This window comes from Colius striatus, chromosome 7 (genome assembly GCF_028858725.1).
Source record: "Colius striatus isolate bColStr4 chromosome 7, bColStr4.1.hap1, whole genome shotgun sequence".
Lineage (NCBI taxonomy): Eukaryota > Metazoa > Chordata > Aves > Coliiformes > Coliidae > Colius > Colius striatus.
This window is the reverse complement of record NC_084765.1, coordinates 39343102-39358124: the sequence shown is the minus strand read 5'-3', so window position 1 is coordinate 39358124 and position 15023 is coordinate 39343102. Positions and strand designations below refer to the sequence as shown.

Sequence of the window (15023 nt, the reverse complement as noted above, 5' to 3'; positions counted from 1 at the left end):
AAAAAAAAAATCACCCTGAAGCACCTCACACAGGAATGATAGGAATAAAGATTCAACCTCCAAAGTAAACTAAGCAGTAGCCCTGTTTTCCTGGCTGGTTCCCCCAGCAGCCTCAGAGACGAGCCAGTGGAGCTGGCAGAGCCCTGGTCTTGCTCACCAGCGGTGTTGCTTTTGATTGTCTTCATGCAGTCTGCTGAGCTGGATGTTTACCCAAAACCTTTTCTTTCCCCAGCAGAAAACTACTGGGCACTGTCACTCTAATCTACTCTTTTTTAACTGGTGCTGCTGCATCTGCAGTGGCAGCATCCTGTACGGGGACATCCACTCCAGAGGATGTGTGCTGGAGTACAGGGCCACGCTCTGGCTTTCTGAAGAGTGCGGGCAATGGCCAGGACTCCACGAGGCTCTGTCTGGGACATGTTTTAGTGCAAAGGGATAGTTCTCATGGCTTTATGCCTGCCAGGGCTGTCACAGCTGATGAGACCATGTGGCTTCTTTGTCCTCCTCTCCAGGCACACCTCAGTACTTCTGGGCTGCTTCTGGGCTCTCCCAAGCCAAAACATCTGGTTCTCAGTTTCTGCTCTGTAAAACAAAGATGACAAACACATCCCAACCTCACAAGGGTGTAGCAAGCACATGTCTACGAGGTGCTCACATCCTTACAGCCCTGGGAGCCATAGAGAAGCTCATAAACAAACAAACCTGCAGATGTGAGAGCTGAGCCAGGATGAGGGCTGGGCCTGCATTGCCACCGTGAGTGAAGGAAGGGTTCATTCCAAGAGAGATGAGGAGAAAAGGTCCTTCCTGGGTCCTCAAGTAAGGTTTAGCACAATGTGACTTCAGTCTGGAAGTGCTGAGATGTAGTCATCTGTCTAGGCTCTTCAGAAAAAACTACACATTTCAACATACACATATGAGCCGGTGTCTAAGCAAGTTGAGGACTCAGCTGCATGCCAACAGCAGCAATGGCACACGTTGGGCTGGCTGGTACCTAGGCAGGGCTGCAGCCCAGCTCTGCCAGCATGCTCCTGCCCAGCTGCAGCCCCAGCCTCCACAGGTGCTCCTGCCACCGCTGTGGGGTGCAACAAACAGAAGAGAAACCAAAAAGAGTCTGAAATATAAAAACAAACACTTCAGTGACCTCTTTGGCCTGGAGGTTCCTCCACTGGCCTCAATGGGAGGCTCGTAACTGAAGAGCTGGCTTGGGCGGGGTGCGATGTTCCTCAAAAGCACTTGTTAGGAAGGGTGTGAAATACTTGGCAAGTTTTAAGGACAGCAGAAGTAGATAGCTGGAATTTGTCAGAGCTGAAGTCATTGGCATCCTCAAGGTTTTCACTGCACAAGAAGAGGGTCTCATCTTCAGGCAAACCAAAGCACGTGGCACACTCCAGAGGGACTAGGCCTTGAGCTCGGGGTCTCTCCAGGGGCACCAAGGACCCTGGTGAAGCGCCTGCTGAACGCGGCAGCCCCACAGAGCTGACACATCCACCTGCAGCACGGTGCTGCCTCTGCCCCCCTCAGAAAGCAGCAGAGTGCAGGGGTGGCTGCTGCAGCCTGCACAGGGACCTGCTGCCACAGCTCCAGAGCAGCACAAGGCACCTGGGCTGCTGCAGGACCAGCACCTGCAAGGGAAACAGAAGCCACATGCGTTGAGGCATTTTGGGCCACCAAATAGCTGCATCATTCTCGCCCTTCCCCTTTGCTTTCCCTCTTGCTATTACCATAACCTCTGCAACCACGAGCATTTTTATTAGTGTAAACAATGGCATATTTTGTCCTAAGTGACAGCTGTTTACCCTGACATATTTCCTAGCATTCAGAGCCAGCATGATGCTGCAGGTTACGAGGCTCCGGATCTGTGGTGCTGCTCTAGGGTGTGCAGAGAGCCCCTCCATGCAGACATGTAACATGTAGAAGATGGTTTCTGCAGGCATCCAACACACCCAGGCCACAGGCAACTACAAATTCTGGTGTTTCCTGAACACAAAAGCTTTAGCTGAGTGTTATTCTGTCAAGACTGTGATAATCAGAGAGCTTAGTCATGGCAAAGACTCTGGCAAAACACTGCCAATCTGGGTTTACTGAAGTGATCTTGGTCCTAGTTGCTGGCCACTCCTGCAACCACAAGGCCAACCAAAGCAGAAAACCTTAAACACTTGCTCCAGGGAGAGGGTGAAGTAAGCAAGATCCTGGGTCCAGACAGCCCATGTTTGAGAAGTTAGTGTGTCCGGTCAGGTCCTGTCCTGTCTTGGTGTGGGACTGCTGAGGTGCACAAGAGCAGGGTTCACAGCTCCTTCAGCTCTATGGGTAGCCCTGGCCTCAGCAGCTGCTGAACACTGGCTTCTCCTCCACAACCAAATATGCAAGATTCTCTTGCCGTAGCAGTGAGGTTGAAAGAAAGGAAGCTGTCTCCTTCTCCTCTGGTGCCTACTCAGAAAGCAGCAGCACAGTAGTGCAACACAAGCTGTCACCCTTGCTCCATTTGGTGGAAGCCATCAGATCCTCATGAATGCTGCAAACCACCAAATTAAAGGGGGAATTCTGAAAACTCCTTCACAGCAAACATCAGTTTTTAAAAAGCAGTAAGAAAGCTTTGGTGATGGCAGCAGCAGCACGTTCAGCTCAGCCCAGAGCCGTGGGCTGGCCACAGGCTGTCCTGCATTGCACCTCCCTGCTACGGGGCTCTGCGTTGTGCCCAGGAAGGCTTGGGCAGCTGTTGGGACACAGCCTCTTGCTCTCCAAACAGCTCAGGCCTCTTGGTACTGAGAAGTCTTGACCAGATTAGCTTTTCCAAAGCACAAAGCTGAACTTGAACCAGAGAGTAGACAATTTATCTTAGAGAAAACCTGAGGGTGACCCTTTGGGACCTGCCACAAGAAGGCAAACACTTCGGGCCCTTTGAAAGTCAGCTTAAAAGGGAGACTGTAGAAACAGTTATGCTCTGCCAAGATACACGTCATCTGTCAAGTTTACAAGATCCTGTTACAACACACAACAAGAGAACGATTCAATATATAGAGTAACAAGCCATCTTTGTTAAACTCTGTTAACCAAAAGCAATATTTATTACCCAGGCAGCCATGGATGCTGAGTCATATGAACAATCACAACGGAGGGAAGACACTCTGTTACTTCAAATAAATTAAGATTTTGCCATTTCCTTCAATTTGAAAAATATCCTTTAATTGCCAAAGGATACACGTTCACAAAGAGCTCTACTTCAAACTGTCTAGTGCACAGAGCCATTTGGGGATCCCATCATCAAACTGAATACAGAAAATTATTTTAAATCCCACTGTAAGTTATAAGCCACTTCTTAATTGCAGATCTCACTCAATATTGTTATGCAACCTTTGTACTTCACTGGGGTTCTAAGGAAACTGCAGAACTTCAAACTAATGTAAATAACTCTACACATAACAGCAACTAAAACTGACAGGCAGAAATGACACACCAGTTAAAGGCCACTGCTGCAGAGACACAGATGAATAATTGCAAGAGAAAATGGATTTCTATGTGCAGATCAGTGAGATCAGTACAGCAAGACTGGGCTTTTCATTTTTTAAATCACTAAAAGAGATGCTGTCAACATTTCTTGTTTCTGCAGCATATCCAAGGCAATTTGCAGAATTGTGCAGGCAACCCCGAGGCTGCTGGAAAACAATCAATGAACCTTTGGCACAATAAGGTGTTACACAGCAGCTTAAATGCTAAATCAACTCTACTGGACATAGTCTTGACAAGTCTTTCTGAAATCATTCTTCTTAGTTCCTCTCAGCATTTAAGAGAGAAAATACTCAAACCATACAGTTAACTATAAACCATGCGATCTTGCACACTGCCACTGGCACTAAAAATCACTGCCAACCTGCTGAAATAAGAGTGTCATTTACAACTGTAAAGGTCTGATTATATTTCGCCATAGTTACACAACACATGGAAAAAAACACACTGTTCGACATTTTGGCACACTAATAAATAAAACCCAGACATGGTCTATTAAAAATATCAAAGTAACCCTGTGCACAAGCTCCTTTTTATATAGTTGTGTTTGTTATGCAGAAGAAATCAAAGAGACTTGAAATGTAATTACAGAAAATAATACAATTTGGGGTAAATTATTACAGTACATTTCCCTTCCAAAGCTATTACAGCTCAACCTATGATCCTTCTGTCAACTGCAGCGCTGTTCAACCTACAGTTTCAGTGACACCACTGGCTTCAGTTTTTTCTTCCAGATTTTATAGCATCACACCTCAGAGCATGATGTTCTGCTGCTGCCAAAAGACACACCGTGCCACTTGTGTATACAGGAATGCCCGCAGCATCGAATAATTCATTTGATATTTAAACCCAGCTACAGCCTTTTGGTATTGGACCATCCCCTTGTTACCAGTCAGAGATTATTTGACAACAGCTGTTGAAGTGGGGATGAAAGAAGAGAATACCTTTACATCAAAGAAGTTTTAGCAAAGGAGACTTTTCAAATTATTGAAATGTGTTTTCTGTATTACGGTTTCACATCCACTTATGCCTGTTTTGGCTACCAAAGTTACTTATTGACGGGATTATTTGGGTGAAGTCATTGGCAATGTCCTAACTTGCTTTCTGGAGCCACAGAGTAATTTGCCAGAGGTCCACTGCTGTTTGGGTTTGTGGTGGTTTCCATATTTCTTCCTTTCTTCCTTTGCATGAAGAATGACCAAATGGCAGCAGCCCACCTCCGAGGAGAAAGCACCTGCGCACACCAGATACAAAACCAACTCTGCCACTAGTGCCTGAAACGTGAGAGTGCACCTCCTCTCACCTTTAGCAAGAACACAAGGCCACAGAATAAACTAAAAAAGAAACTGTTTTATTGTGACATTTATGACATTGAACCCTTGTTGATATGAATGACTATGGGTACTCGTGACATGTTACAAAATGTCATGGTGTAGGATGGCACTGATTGTCGTCTGACTTTGGAGAATGTTTAATGGTCCCTACTGACCTCAGTGCATTTTGGCAAGTCACAGAAACTTTATCATCAGGTTTGTGTATACAGTTAACGAGTAGTTGGTCTTATAAGCACCATTACAAACCCTCACATTCAGGGTATTATTAATCTAGTTTACAAATGCTTCATTGATAAAAATAGCATGATTACAGTATACACACACTTAATTTACATGTAATGTATTATAGGCATAACTGAGATAAACTACTGAGCTAACTTTGGTTGATTGAAGTATTTAGACTGAATAATGGCAATTTTGGCTTCTAAGTTGTGTAAATATTACAGTGCATTTATAAATCTAGGTTGAAAATTTACTAGCACCAAATGGATATCATAAATGGCTGACCTAGTAAGTTGTAGTTGGAGAAGCGAAGTTTAAGAATTACAAAAATAGAGCTGTCCATCAGTTGAAAGCACATTCTTGTACCTCTGCCGAAAGGATGACGAGTCTCAGCATCAGTGGCCAACTTCCAATGATAAAAGTCCCAGTTTTCAAGATTCAACATATCAAGGTAGTTCAGCTACACTTAAAAGCCTGAGAGAGTGGTTGTTTTGAGCTAGGGTATTCATCCTGTACCTTGTTAAAGTGATTTCACAATAGTGCTCGTTCACAGAAATATACTCACGAAAGACTGTACCTATGATATGGAGAATCTGATTGGGAGGAGCATTCAGTCCTATCTATCTATCTTTGGTTTAATTATTTGGTCTTTGGTTGATGAATTAATGAAGTAATATCTGAATTTTCATTTTCAGGTTATCTCCCAGCTCACCACTGAGGTAGTCTTTGTCATGTTTCTCTTCAAGCTGATTCAGTTCCTTCTTTTTATAGAGTGGAATACTACTGATTTGTAATGAATAGTTTCCAGGCACTGGCTTCTTCTTTGTGAAATGAAGGTAACTTATCCCGTCCTTCCTATTGATTCTAAAGAAACCATCTTCATTTCCAGAGTCAATTAAATATCGGTTGTGGTTTGTCAGTGTTGTGAGGGCAGGAAGCAGTTCCAGGATGCGATCTTTGCTGCTGAGATCTGAGATATTGATGGAGAAGACTGCTGCTTTCTCACTGTCCCAGCTGGCGAGACTGATGGGTGGCTCCAGCTGACCCTGCAGCAGAACAGGTGATGTTAGCTCTGCACGCATCTGTGTGCAGGTGTTTCTTAACAAACTCATTCAGTACTAACAGAGTCATTTTTTTAAAAAAGAAGTTCCATAATATCATCTGTCTAATCCACTATTGTGGATTGTCAGAACTCGTCAAGATAAGGAGCAGCCTTTGTCACCAGCCCCGCGTGGGTAACGGGAGCCTGAGACATGCACTGGAAGCTCCCGCCTATGGGTCCCGCTGCCTGACCAACAAAGCCTCTCCCTGCTTGGATTCTCCTCCAGAGAGCAGCAAAGACATGCTTCTCCATTCTGCCCAAGGGATCACCACATGCAGAACAGAGCAGGGTCTGGAGGTGAAGCAAATCACTCAGGGGGAGTTCTGGGCTTTGCAAGATCAGCTTTGTTTGGGTGTGGAGCTGGGGCTGCCCACGGGTGCAGCGGGGTGCTGGAAAAGCAGCGTTGCCCCTCGCCTCTGACTGTGGTAACTGGGCTCCCCCTGAGGCCCCTGTGCACAAGTCACACTGCAGTGGCAGAACAGGAACATTTCAGACAGCACATCAGCTTTAACACTTTCATTTGGAAAGCAAGGGAAGCTCTGTGTCACCTCTTAGACAAATCCAGCACTACTCACAGTCAGTACTGAAACATACTGAAGGAAACAGAGTTATGACCCAACCCTGCCCAAAATCAAACATCCACACACTCTTCCAGGTAAAAGTACTGTCCTGTCTTCCCATATTAGCAGAGCCCACATACAATTTACAGTTTGCTGAAGTCTGCATATAAGCAGTGTGAACAAGAGGTTTAAATCCAGTGACTTGTGCTGGACATGGGACCGGACAATCCTGACTTTGTATTACAAGAAGGTGCAATGCAACACACGGGGTTCAAATTCAGTGCAAAAGGGATCGCAGTAACGTGACACATTACAAGATCATGCTTCCATCAGCACCTCTGCACTCACACTGGGAGGTGTGGTGCTGGAAGCCCAGTTGAATTACAGCCACCTCTATCTCATTGTGTGTGTCTATCAATTCAGAACAACCTTCAGCTGGGGAGTTTAGTGAAGCATTTCCTTTAATGCTTTTTTGAGAAGCATTTGCTAACACCCAAGAATGAGAGAAGAGGGATGCCTGTTTTCTGCATAAAAACTGGTCACACAGCAGAGCAGTTTTCATGTGAAATGTAAGTGTTGAAACCACTTATTAATATTTGATTAAAACAAGCCAGTGACAACAGCGTGAGTGTGGCAATAGATGGTAAGTATTTCACTGACAGTTACCCCACTCACAGGCAAATGGAGACCTGAATATGTCCCCATCAACCATGCCAAAAGCAGCTCTGCCTCTTGTTCTGCTGTCTGGGCCAGTGGTGAGCACGGTGCACAGCCTGGCTACTGGCAGCCCTGGCCCCAGGACTGGGTGACTGATTGCAAGTGCTGGGGCAAGGCCCAGGACAGGCTGCAGCCCTGGACTCCCTGCGGGGGAGGCATCTGTGCCCGGAGCTCTGTGTGTGCTCTGGAGAGGACTCCAGCTGCAGACACATAACATGGTACTGCATGGCAGGGTCCACATCCTCCCTGGCCAACGTGTCCTGCCTTTCTGGCCACAAGGTCACTCCCACAAACAGCTGCATATAACTGTCCTCTGCAGCATGGCCTCTCTGCTCGGCAGCTCTCTAGACAAAGAACTGTTTACTCTAGGATGTGGTATAGCTTTTTGGTATGTTATTTTACAGACATCAGAGGGTGAGCCTTGCCTAAAGATGGAGAACAGCTTCAGAAAGCCCAAACACAGACTGCTTGACATTCAAACCCAGCTCTCTGGTCTACTTTTTTGGAGGTGTACCTTTCACCTGTGGGCTTGTCTCTTGGCACACCTGAGACTGGCTTTCACAAGACAACCACAAACTCTTTCCCCCCAAAAGAATCCATTACCTCTTCCTCATTTGCAGTTTCATTCGTGCTTCTGCGCTTCCTTCCTCTCTTGGGATAGCCATTGATTTTGCACTCATAGCAAGCTTCTGGAGAGAGGGAGTTGTCATCTACTTCTCCACCGAGTGAAAGCTCTTGTCCTTGACCTTTGCCTAGCCCCACTCCAGAAACACAGTGTCTGAGAAAGGAAGACATTCAAAATTAATTCCATTGAGACGCAGATCTTATCAAAAGCTGAAACTGGGGGACCGTGAATACAAACAATAAAGCAATTAGGTCCCACTCATTTCCTAGGAAAAATTTCTGCTGAAGTCAACAGGCAGAATTCTCACTGAATCACAATGCAGCTACCTCTGATTTCAAGAGCCTGGTTCCATGAGGCTTTGCCTACGAGAGACCTGCCAATATTTAACAGTGTTAAACACACAGGCTTAAGCTCTGAGAAGTTGTTAGTAATTTCTGTTATCCAACCTGGAACGCATTAAAAGAGGCTGATTTTCAGAAACTGATGAAAACTCAGAAAGGGAGGTCTTTCATAACACATCCCAAAGCTTTTAGTTCTGAAATTTAAGCCACAGTTTTTCTGCTTTCCATTTGAGTTGCCTGGTCCTACGTGATGCACAGCTCTGATACTCCCACTGGGGCAAGTGAAAATTGGTTTTCTTGATAAAGCAGACGTTTATTACAATAAAGATTCATTTGGAACACAGAAGAATATGGAACATATGAGAACATAAGAGCATACAGAACTGTTATTCCAAACAGTGGGTGAAGCCACTTCTATAATATCATTTGTCTTTGGAGCTGTCAGGGGTGGTGTTATTATTTCTGTTTTTCAAAGGAGACAAGTGACACACCATAAATCACAGGGAGGGGTGTGAGCTCCCCAGTGGCAAGCTCAGAGCCCTTCCTCAGCTGACGGGGTGTGCAGGAGAGAGGTGGAAACCCCAGCTTAAAGGAGATGATTGAACCTGATAGCACTGACTAAACTTCATTCAGCATTCAACCCACACTGCTCCCTTCCCTTGGTTACCTCTCCCCTCCCTCATCTCCAAAATCAGCAGGTGCATCCAGCTCTTGAGCACCTCCACAGTCCTATCCCTCTTTCGTTGGTGACAATCACCCCGGTTCTGCTGCTCCACACTACAAAGACAGGAACGGATTATGCCCCCTTTATGTCTGTTAGTTTAAAACGAGAATCCCTTACCCTTGTCCTATTCTGAAGTAACCAGGTGGACATCCACAGACATAGCCACCTTCAGTATTTGAACAACCATAACTGCATGGGGCTTGTGCAGAACCGCATTCATTGATATCTTGGCAACCTCCACTAAACTGCTCATACTGAAATCCGGTAGGGCACATACATTTATAGCTTCCCAAAGTATTGTGGCAAGATGCTCCTCCACAAATGTGTGCACTGAGACATTCGTTTTCATCTGGAAAAGAAGCAGAAGATACCACATTAACTTCTACTCTCAGGTGTAGACCAACCTGCCTCTTCAGAAAGGTCACACTGGATTGTTAACTCAACGTGATGTCCTGTCAGACAGACACAGACAACAGGGCCTGGTCTCACCCTTGGCCCTCTTGCCAAAGGTGGCTGCAACCATACAACACAGCAACATTTAGGAGACTACAGATGTTTTATGCCACATCAGCCCATCCTCTGTAGAGCAGAGCAGCAGAGGAGGCAACTCTTTTTCTCTTTTGTTCCAGAAGAGCAAAACACTGAGGAGAATAAAACTTTGTACAGCCAACAATCTGGTCCAGTAATCCCATATTCACAATGCTATTCAACATTAAAGGAAAAAGAGTAAGGAAACAAGCTCTGACACCTTTGCCAGGCCCTGAAAGTCTGTCCCTACACACTGACACTTAAATGTGAGGAGAACAGGTAGCAAAGTAGAATTCAAAGCATCTGTAGATAGAAAAGACCGACACATTCTGAGCCAGCCCTTTTCCAAACTTCCCAAGTGTGGCACTAAAGGAGTCCAAGGTCAGTTCAGGATTATTTACTGTAAATGGCTAGGTTTTTTTTATTGTAGCTACTCTGAATTTTCATGTCTGATATCTTTGCTCCTTGCAGCCTAATTTACAGCATGGCGAGCTACCGAATTGCCTGGGCAGGGGATGCAGTCACACATAGCACAAGGCATATGAGGAATCAAAGCATTCTTCAGTGATTCTCTAAATATGTGTTGCAGCAACATCAAAAGTCTCTGAACACTTCATTAAATAAGCTAACAAAGACACAAACTGTTTGCAGAGTTGTCACTGCCAAGGAATATGAAGGAATTGTCACAGAAAAAACAGTTACATGGATTCTTCCCCTGTGGTACATCCAGATCTAGAGAAGTATCTTAAGCATATATGTTTACAAAGTGAACATGTGGAGACCACAAGGTATTAAAGCCTGGGGCTGAATTCCGTGTTACCAAAGCCTGCAGGAATTTTGCCATTAACTTAGAGAGACATTTCAATATTTGTCATGGTTAACGCCGCAGTTATGTCAACATCATCAATCACGTTTGGGCCACAGAAAGTTACTGCACCAAAAGGAGATACACTCACTTCACCTCGCTCCACAGTGGCAAGTGTGGACACCAGTGAGGTTTGTTTCCATATTTTGGGAGATTGTTGGAAGAAAAAATACAAAGAATGGTGAAAGAAACAGTTACAGGAGCCTCGGACTCTGTGCCAGCTATGCTGTCAGTATTTGTGATGCCAAGCTTGAAGGGTTTTTCTTCAGTGAGGAAACGTCAATGCTTGTGCTTCTTGGAACTGATATGCCCTGTATAAAATCTAAACAGCAGTCCATGGGCTCAAAGGCTGGAACAATAGTACACACCTGGCTTGCAAATATACTTAGTTAAATGTTCTCACCCAGGAAGACTTGGAAACAGTCAAGATGTTTTGCAAAACTGAGAGCTGCAATTTGTCAGATTCCACAATGTCCTCCAGCAGCCAGACATGGCAGTGCTGGTTTGTTGGTTTTTCCTGCAGCTTAAATTCTAATTTAACCCTAAACTCTGCTATTTTAATTAATATTCAAAATCACTATGTGTTTGCCTTCCCTTCTTGTTTGTTACAAACACAGAGGACAGGAGCATGAGCGAGCAAACGTCACAGCAAAGACTGCATAAAATGTCAGGAGCTTTAGTAAACCTAATTGAAAGCAGAGACCTCCCTAGAGCACCACAGTGATAACAAGCAAAGGCATTTTTATGTTTCTCAAGGCAAAAAAACCCAACAAAGAGTTATGAAGCCTTTTGTTCTCAAAGAGGTCATCAAACACACCTCTAGGTATCCACACATGACTAGCTTGTATGAGGCCCATTAAATGTGACTAAAAATGCTCATAACAGCCACTAGAGGAACAATGATTCATGATTTTCCTGTTTGAATATGCTACACTGCTGACTTTTCCCATGGTTTCTGCAGAGGACCCAGTTCTGCCTGTTCAAGTTGTACCCAGCATCAATGCTCTGCACGTGCAGCCTCATTTACAAGGACTCAGAGACTTGGGGTAGAATCAAAGCTTAGGTAGGGAAGAGATATGCACTTTAATTCACCAAGGTATTTACATTTTAACAGAAATAAAGAGTACTAGCATTTGTTATTGATAACCAGAATTGTCCTGTAAGCACTTGTTGTAAGCTTGTATCCCAAAGCCATAAAGAAGCACCTTTGGACAGGCAGAAGCAGCTGTTCTCAAATGTGACAAACAGTTAATTCTGTAGAAGAGGCTTCCTGTAGGTGTTTTAAGAGTGATAAAAGCACAGATCAAGTAGGATATTAACAGACTTTCAGATACTTTGGGACAAAAGCTTCATTTTACAATTTAACAATCCGTCATTCTGCCATCAGCCAGGTTCAACCCACCACGAGCTCTCAGACAGGACCTGTGTGTCTGAGCAGAGACTGTTGCACGGCTGAGTAAAGCTTTCTTTGTTCAGATCACGAAACACACAACCAACACAAGTTCTCTCAAAGTCAACATCACTTCTAGCACCCTCAAGGATAATTTTGTGCTTAAACACTCATCAAATCAGGACACAGGCTACTGGGTGCTTCGTATCAACTCTGCCTTCCACATTTGTAATGAAACTCCACTGAACTTATTATCAGAAAAACAAAATATGGCAAACAGAACCACTGCCCTTCACTTCATGATGCTAACAATGGTAACATGCATTTAAATGTATGGATTTTAAAAAGTGACTTGCCGACACACTGGTTCCATTGGTAATGCTGGAGGTATCCTTGTGGGCAGCTACACCTGTATCCTCCAATTATATTTTGGCAGCCGTGCTGACACCGGTGGTTTCCATCACATTCATCAACATCTAAAAAGGTGAGATACACTCTTGAGTTTTGGGAGAAGCTCAAATTACACTGTATTTGAAAAGTATGTTACAAATAATCAGATATATTATTATGTTATATATTTGGAGGTATATTTTAGGATCTTCCAAAAACCAGTGCTGGGAGACCACTTCGGGCCTTCTGGTTTAGGTTTCTGGCTCCACAGAAAGTAACTTTGGGTGAAGATCACTAAAAGCTCAAATTCATCCACAATTGTCAGAGTTCTTGCATTCTGCTATGGATCAGACAGCAGAAAGCCATTTGTATATAGGAGTCCCATGGCTTTCGTAAGGCTCCTGGCTCCACAGCAGACAGTCCTTAGCTTTTACCCAAGCATCCCACCCAGGATATCTCTTTTCAAAGCAAACCAAACTCTATCCCAGGAGAAGGCTCTAGAGACTCAGAAGAAAAAAAGTCTGCAGCCCCTAAAGTCTCTCTTTAGCAGGCTGCCTTGGAGATGCCAGACTTTCTGTCCTTGGCAGGTCCTTCAGAAATCCACCCAAAAATTCAACAGAAGTTTGCTGAATTTATGATCCTTAAACTAAAACATTCACAGAATTGCAGAACGGTTGGGGTTGGAAGGGATCCCTAGAGATCATCTAGTCCAATCCCTTGCTAAAGCAGGTTCACCTCAATCAGGTCACACAGGAAGGTGTCCAGGCTGGTTTGGAAACCTCCAGAGACTGGGAATATGCCACTCCCTTTCAATCTACACACACTTACTCCATAGATTTTGGTGCTTACTGCACATCCCTCCTTGGATGACAGTATGGCTGGAAGAAGATGATGGAAAGCAAGAGAAGGTCAAGCTAAATGCACTGTGTGTTGTACGTACCTTCGCAGCTAAGCCCAGTTTGATCGAGTGAAAAGCCACGTTGACACTCACAAACAAAACTTCCTGGTGTATTCTGGCAAATGCCCTTTGCCCCACATAAATTGATCTCAGTAGCACACTCATTATTATCTGAAAGAAAACAAAATCTGAGTGTTACTTTTGATTTCTTGTTGTGAAGATGATCATTTAGCAATCCTAACAACAGTTTGTGACAAGGGGTAAATGTCAGTAATGTACCTGTCTTACTGCTCTCTTCATTTTTCACTTTGCACTACAGAAGAGCTTACATTACCTTCTTTTTAATTTGAAAACACTAGCAACAGCTATAGGAAGGGAAACACTCATTTTCATCACCAAGAATATGGAGTTTGATGCCCTAGTCTTCAAATACCCCCAATTTCACAGCAATATCACAGGATCATCACACTGCCACAAGCAGGATCTGACTTGCAGAGCAGAAGAGTGTTTTGCAGGAAGTAGTTTTGTTTAACAGACATCATGGGTATGTGTTTAAAGGACAACTGCAGAAATATGTCTCATGCTTATTGTTTCAAGAAGCCTTGACATGATCACTAATGTAGGTCCTTGTAGTTCACTCCAAGAAACTGAAATACAAATGGTGGTTTTGCTCAATGGGTAAGAAAGCGTGAGGCAAGAATTAAAAATTGGTGTGTTTACAGTCTGATTCTTGCAAGTGCAAAATTCAAAGATATAGATTATGAAAACAAGGGAAGGTAGGAAGGAGGATCCCTTTGCATCTTCTGCTCTGGTGGGACTGTAATCAGAACATGGTCTAGGTCTCCATTTGTCTCTCAGCAAGTGGATTTCAGCTCCTTGCTACCTTGCTTCTGGAATAAGAGTCAGTAATAAATCCCCAGCATTCCCACATCACTTACCAATGCAGGCTGTATGGTGCTGAGTGAATCCAGGAGGACATTTACAAGTGAAGCCCCCAATAGTATTGACACAAAGGAACTGGCAGTTGTGCTGCTTTGTTGCACATTCATCAAGATCTAAAGAAACCAAGAAAATATCCTTTATTTACATTTCTTGTGGAGGATCTGACAGTTTAGCTGGACTTAGAGACATGATTCCAAATAAATAACATGTCAAATAAAGCCCTCTGAAACTACATCTCATTTTCCATGCTGGCCTCCAGTCCCACTCCCATGAAGTTCCACTTGTAGTGAATGGGACACTGGAGCTACACAAGTGTCCATGCTGAAGCTGGACTACAGATACCACTCTCATCTGTCTGAAAGATACTGTTACATAATAAATGTCTGCAAAATGGCATTGCACTGAAGCATGCTATTACTCCCAAAGAAATATTTAAATGTTAATGACTAAGTACACTGTCACTTCCCACACCAATCTTAGAATTGCTGCTCTAATGTGCAGTTTCAGTCACATCTTTGCTACTAAGATACACAAATAAATGGAATTATAATGAACATTTAAAAATCTCTCCTGCACTGCTGTCCCTTATCCAGCATACTTGATGGTGACAAGTTAAAACCCAGTCTATGTGGTACAATGCACTAGAAAACATGCTCATCCTTGTATCCATTAAGATATATTTATAAGCCACGTTTTTCAGTGAAACTAACATGCTTATCAAAATAAGACCAATCATATATACTATTGGATACAAAGTCTTTTAAGATCAGCTGCCATCAGCCTGCAAAAATTCCTGTGGATCTCCTTTTCACGCCGATTAACAAAGAATGGACTGGAACACCAGCTCCTGTGCAGGCCACTCCCGCTGCCGTTAGTGAAAA

General features: G+C 44.0%; 1 protein-coding gene across 1 annotated transcript in view; it reads right to left on the bottom strand.

Moving 5' to 3' along the window:
* Positions 1 to 4858: 4858 nt before the first annotated feature.
* The window catches only part of FBN1 (fibrillin 1), a 156998-nt gene continuing 146833 nt past the window's right edge, over positions 4859 to 15023 (bottom strand). The window contains exons 60-65 of the mRNA XM_061999182.1: positions 14139 to 14255; positions 13243 to 13371; positions 12269 to 12388; positions 9247 to 9478; positions 8043 to 8217; positions 4859 to 6106 (exon numbers count right to left, since the gene is read on the bottom strand). Of these exons, the coding sequence (XP_061855166.1) occupies positions 5723 to 6106; positions 8043 to 8217; positions 9247 to 9478; positions 12269 to 12388; positions 13243 to 13371; positions 14139 to 14255 (1157 nt within the window). The 3' untranslated portion in view covers positions 4859 to 5722. The remainder of the gene's footprint in view (positions 6107 to 8042; positions 8218 to 9246; positions 9479 to 12268; positions 12389 to 13242; positions 13372 to 14138; positions 14256 to 15023) is intronic.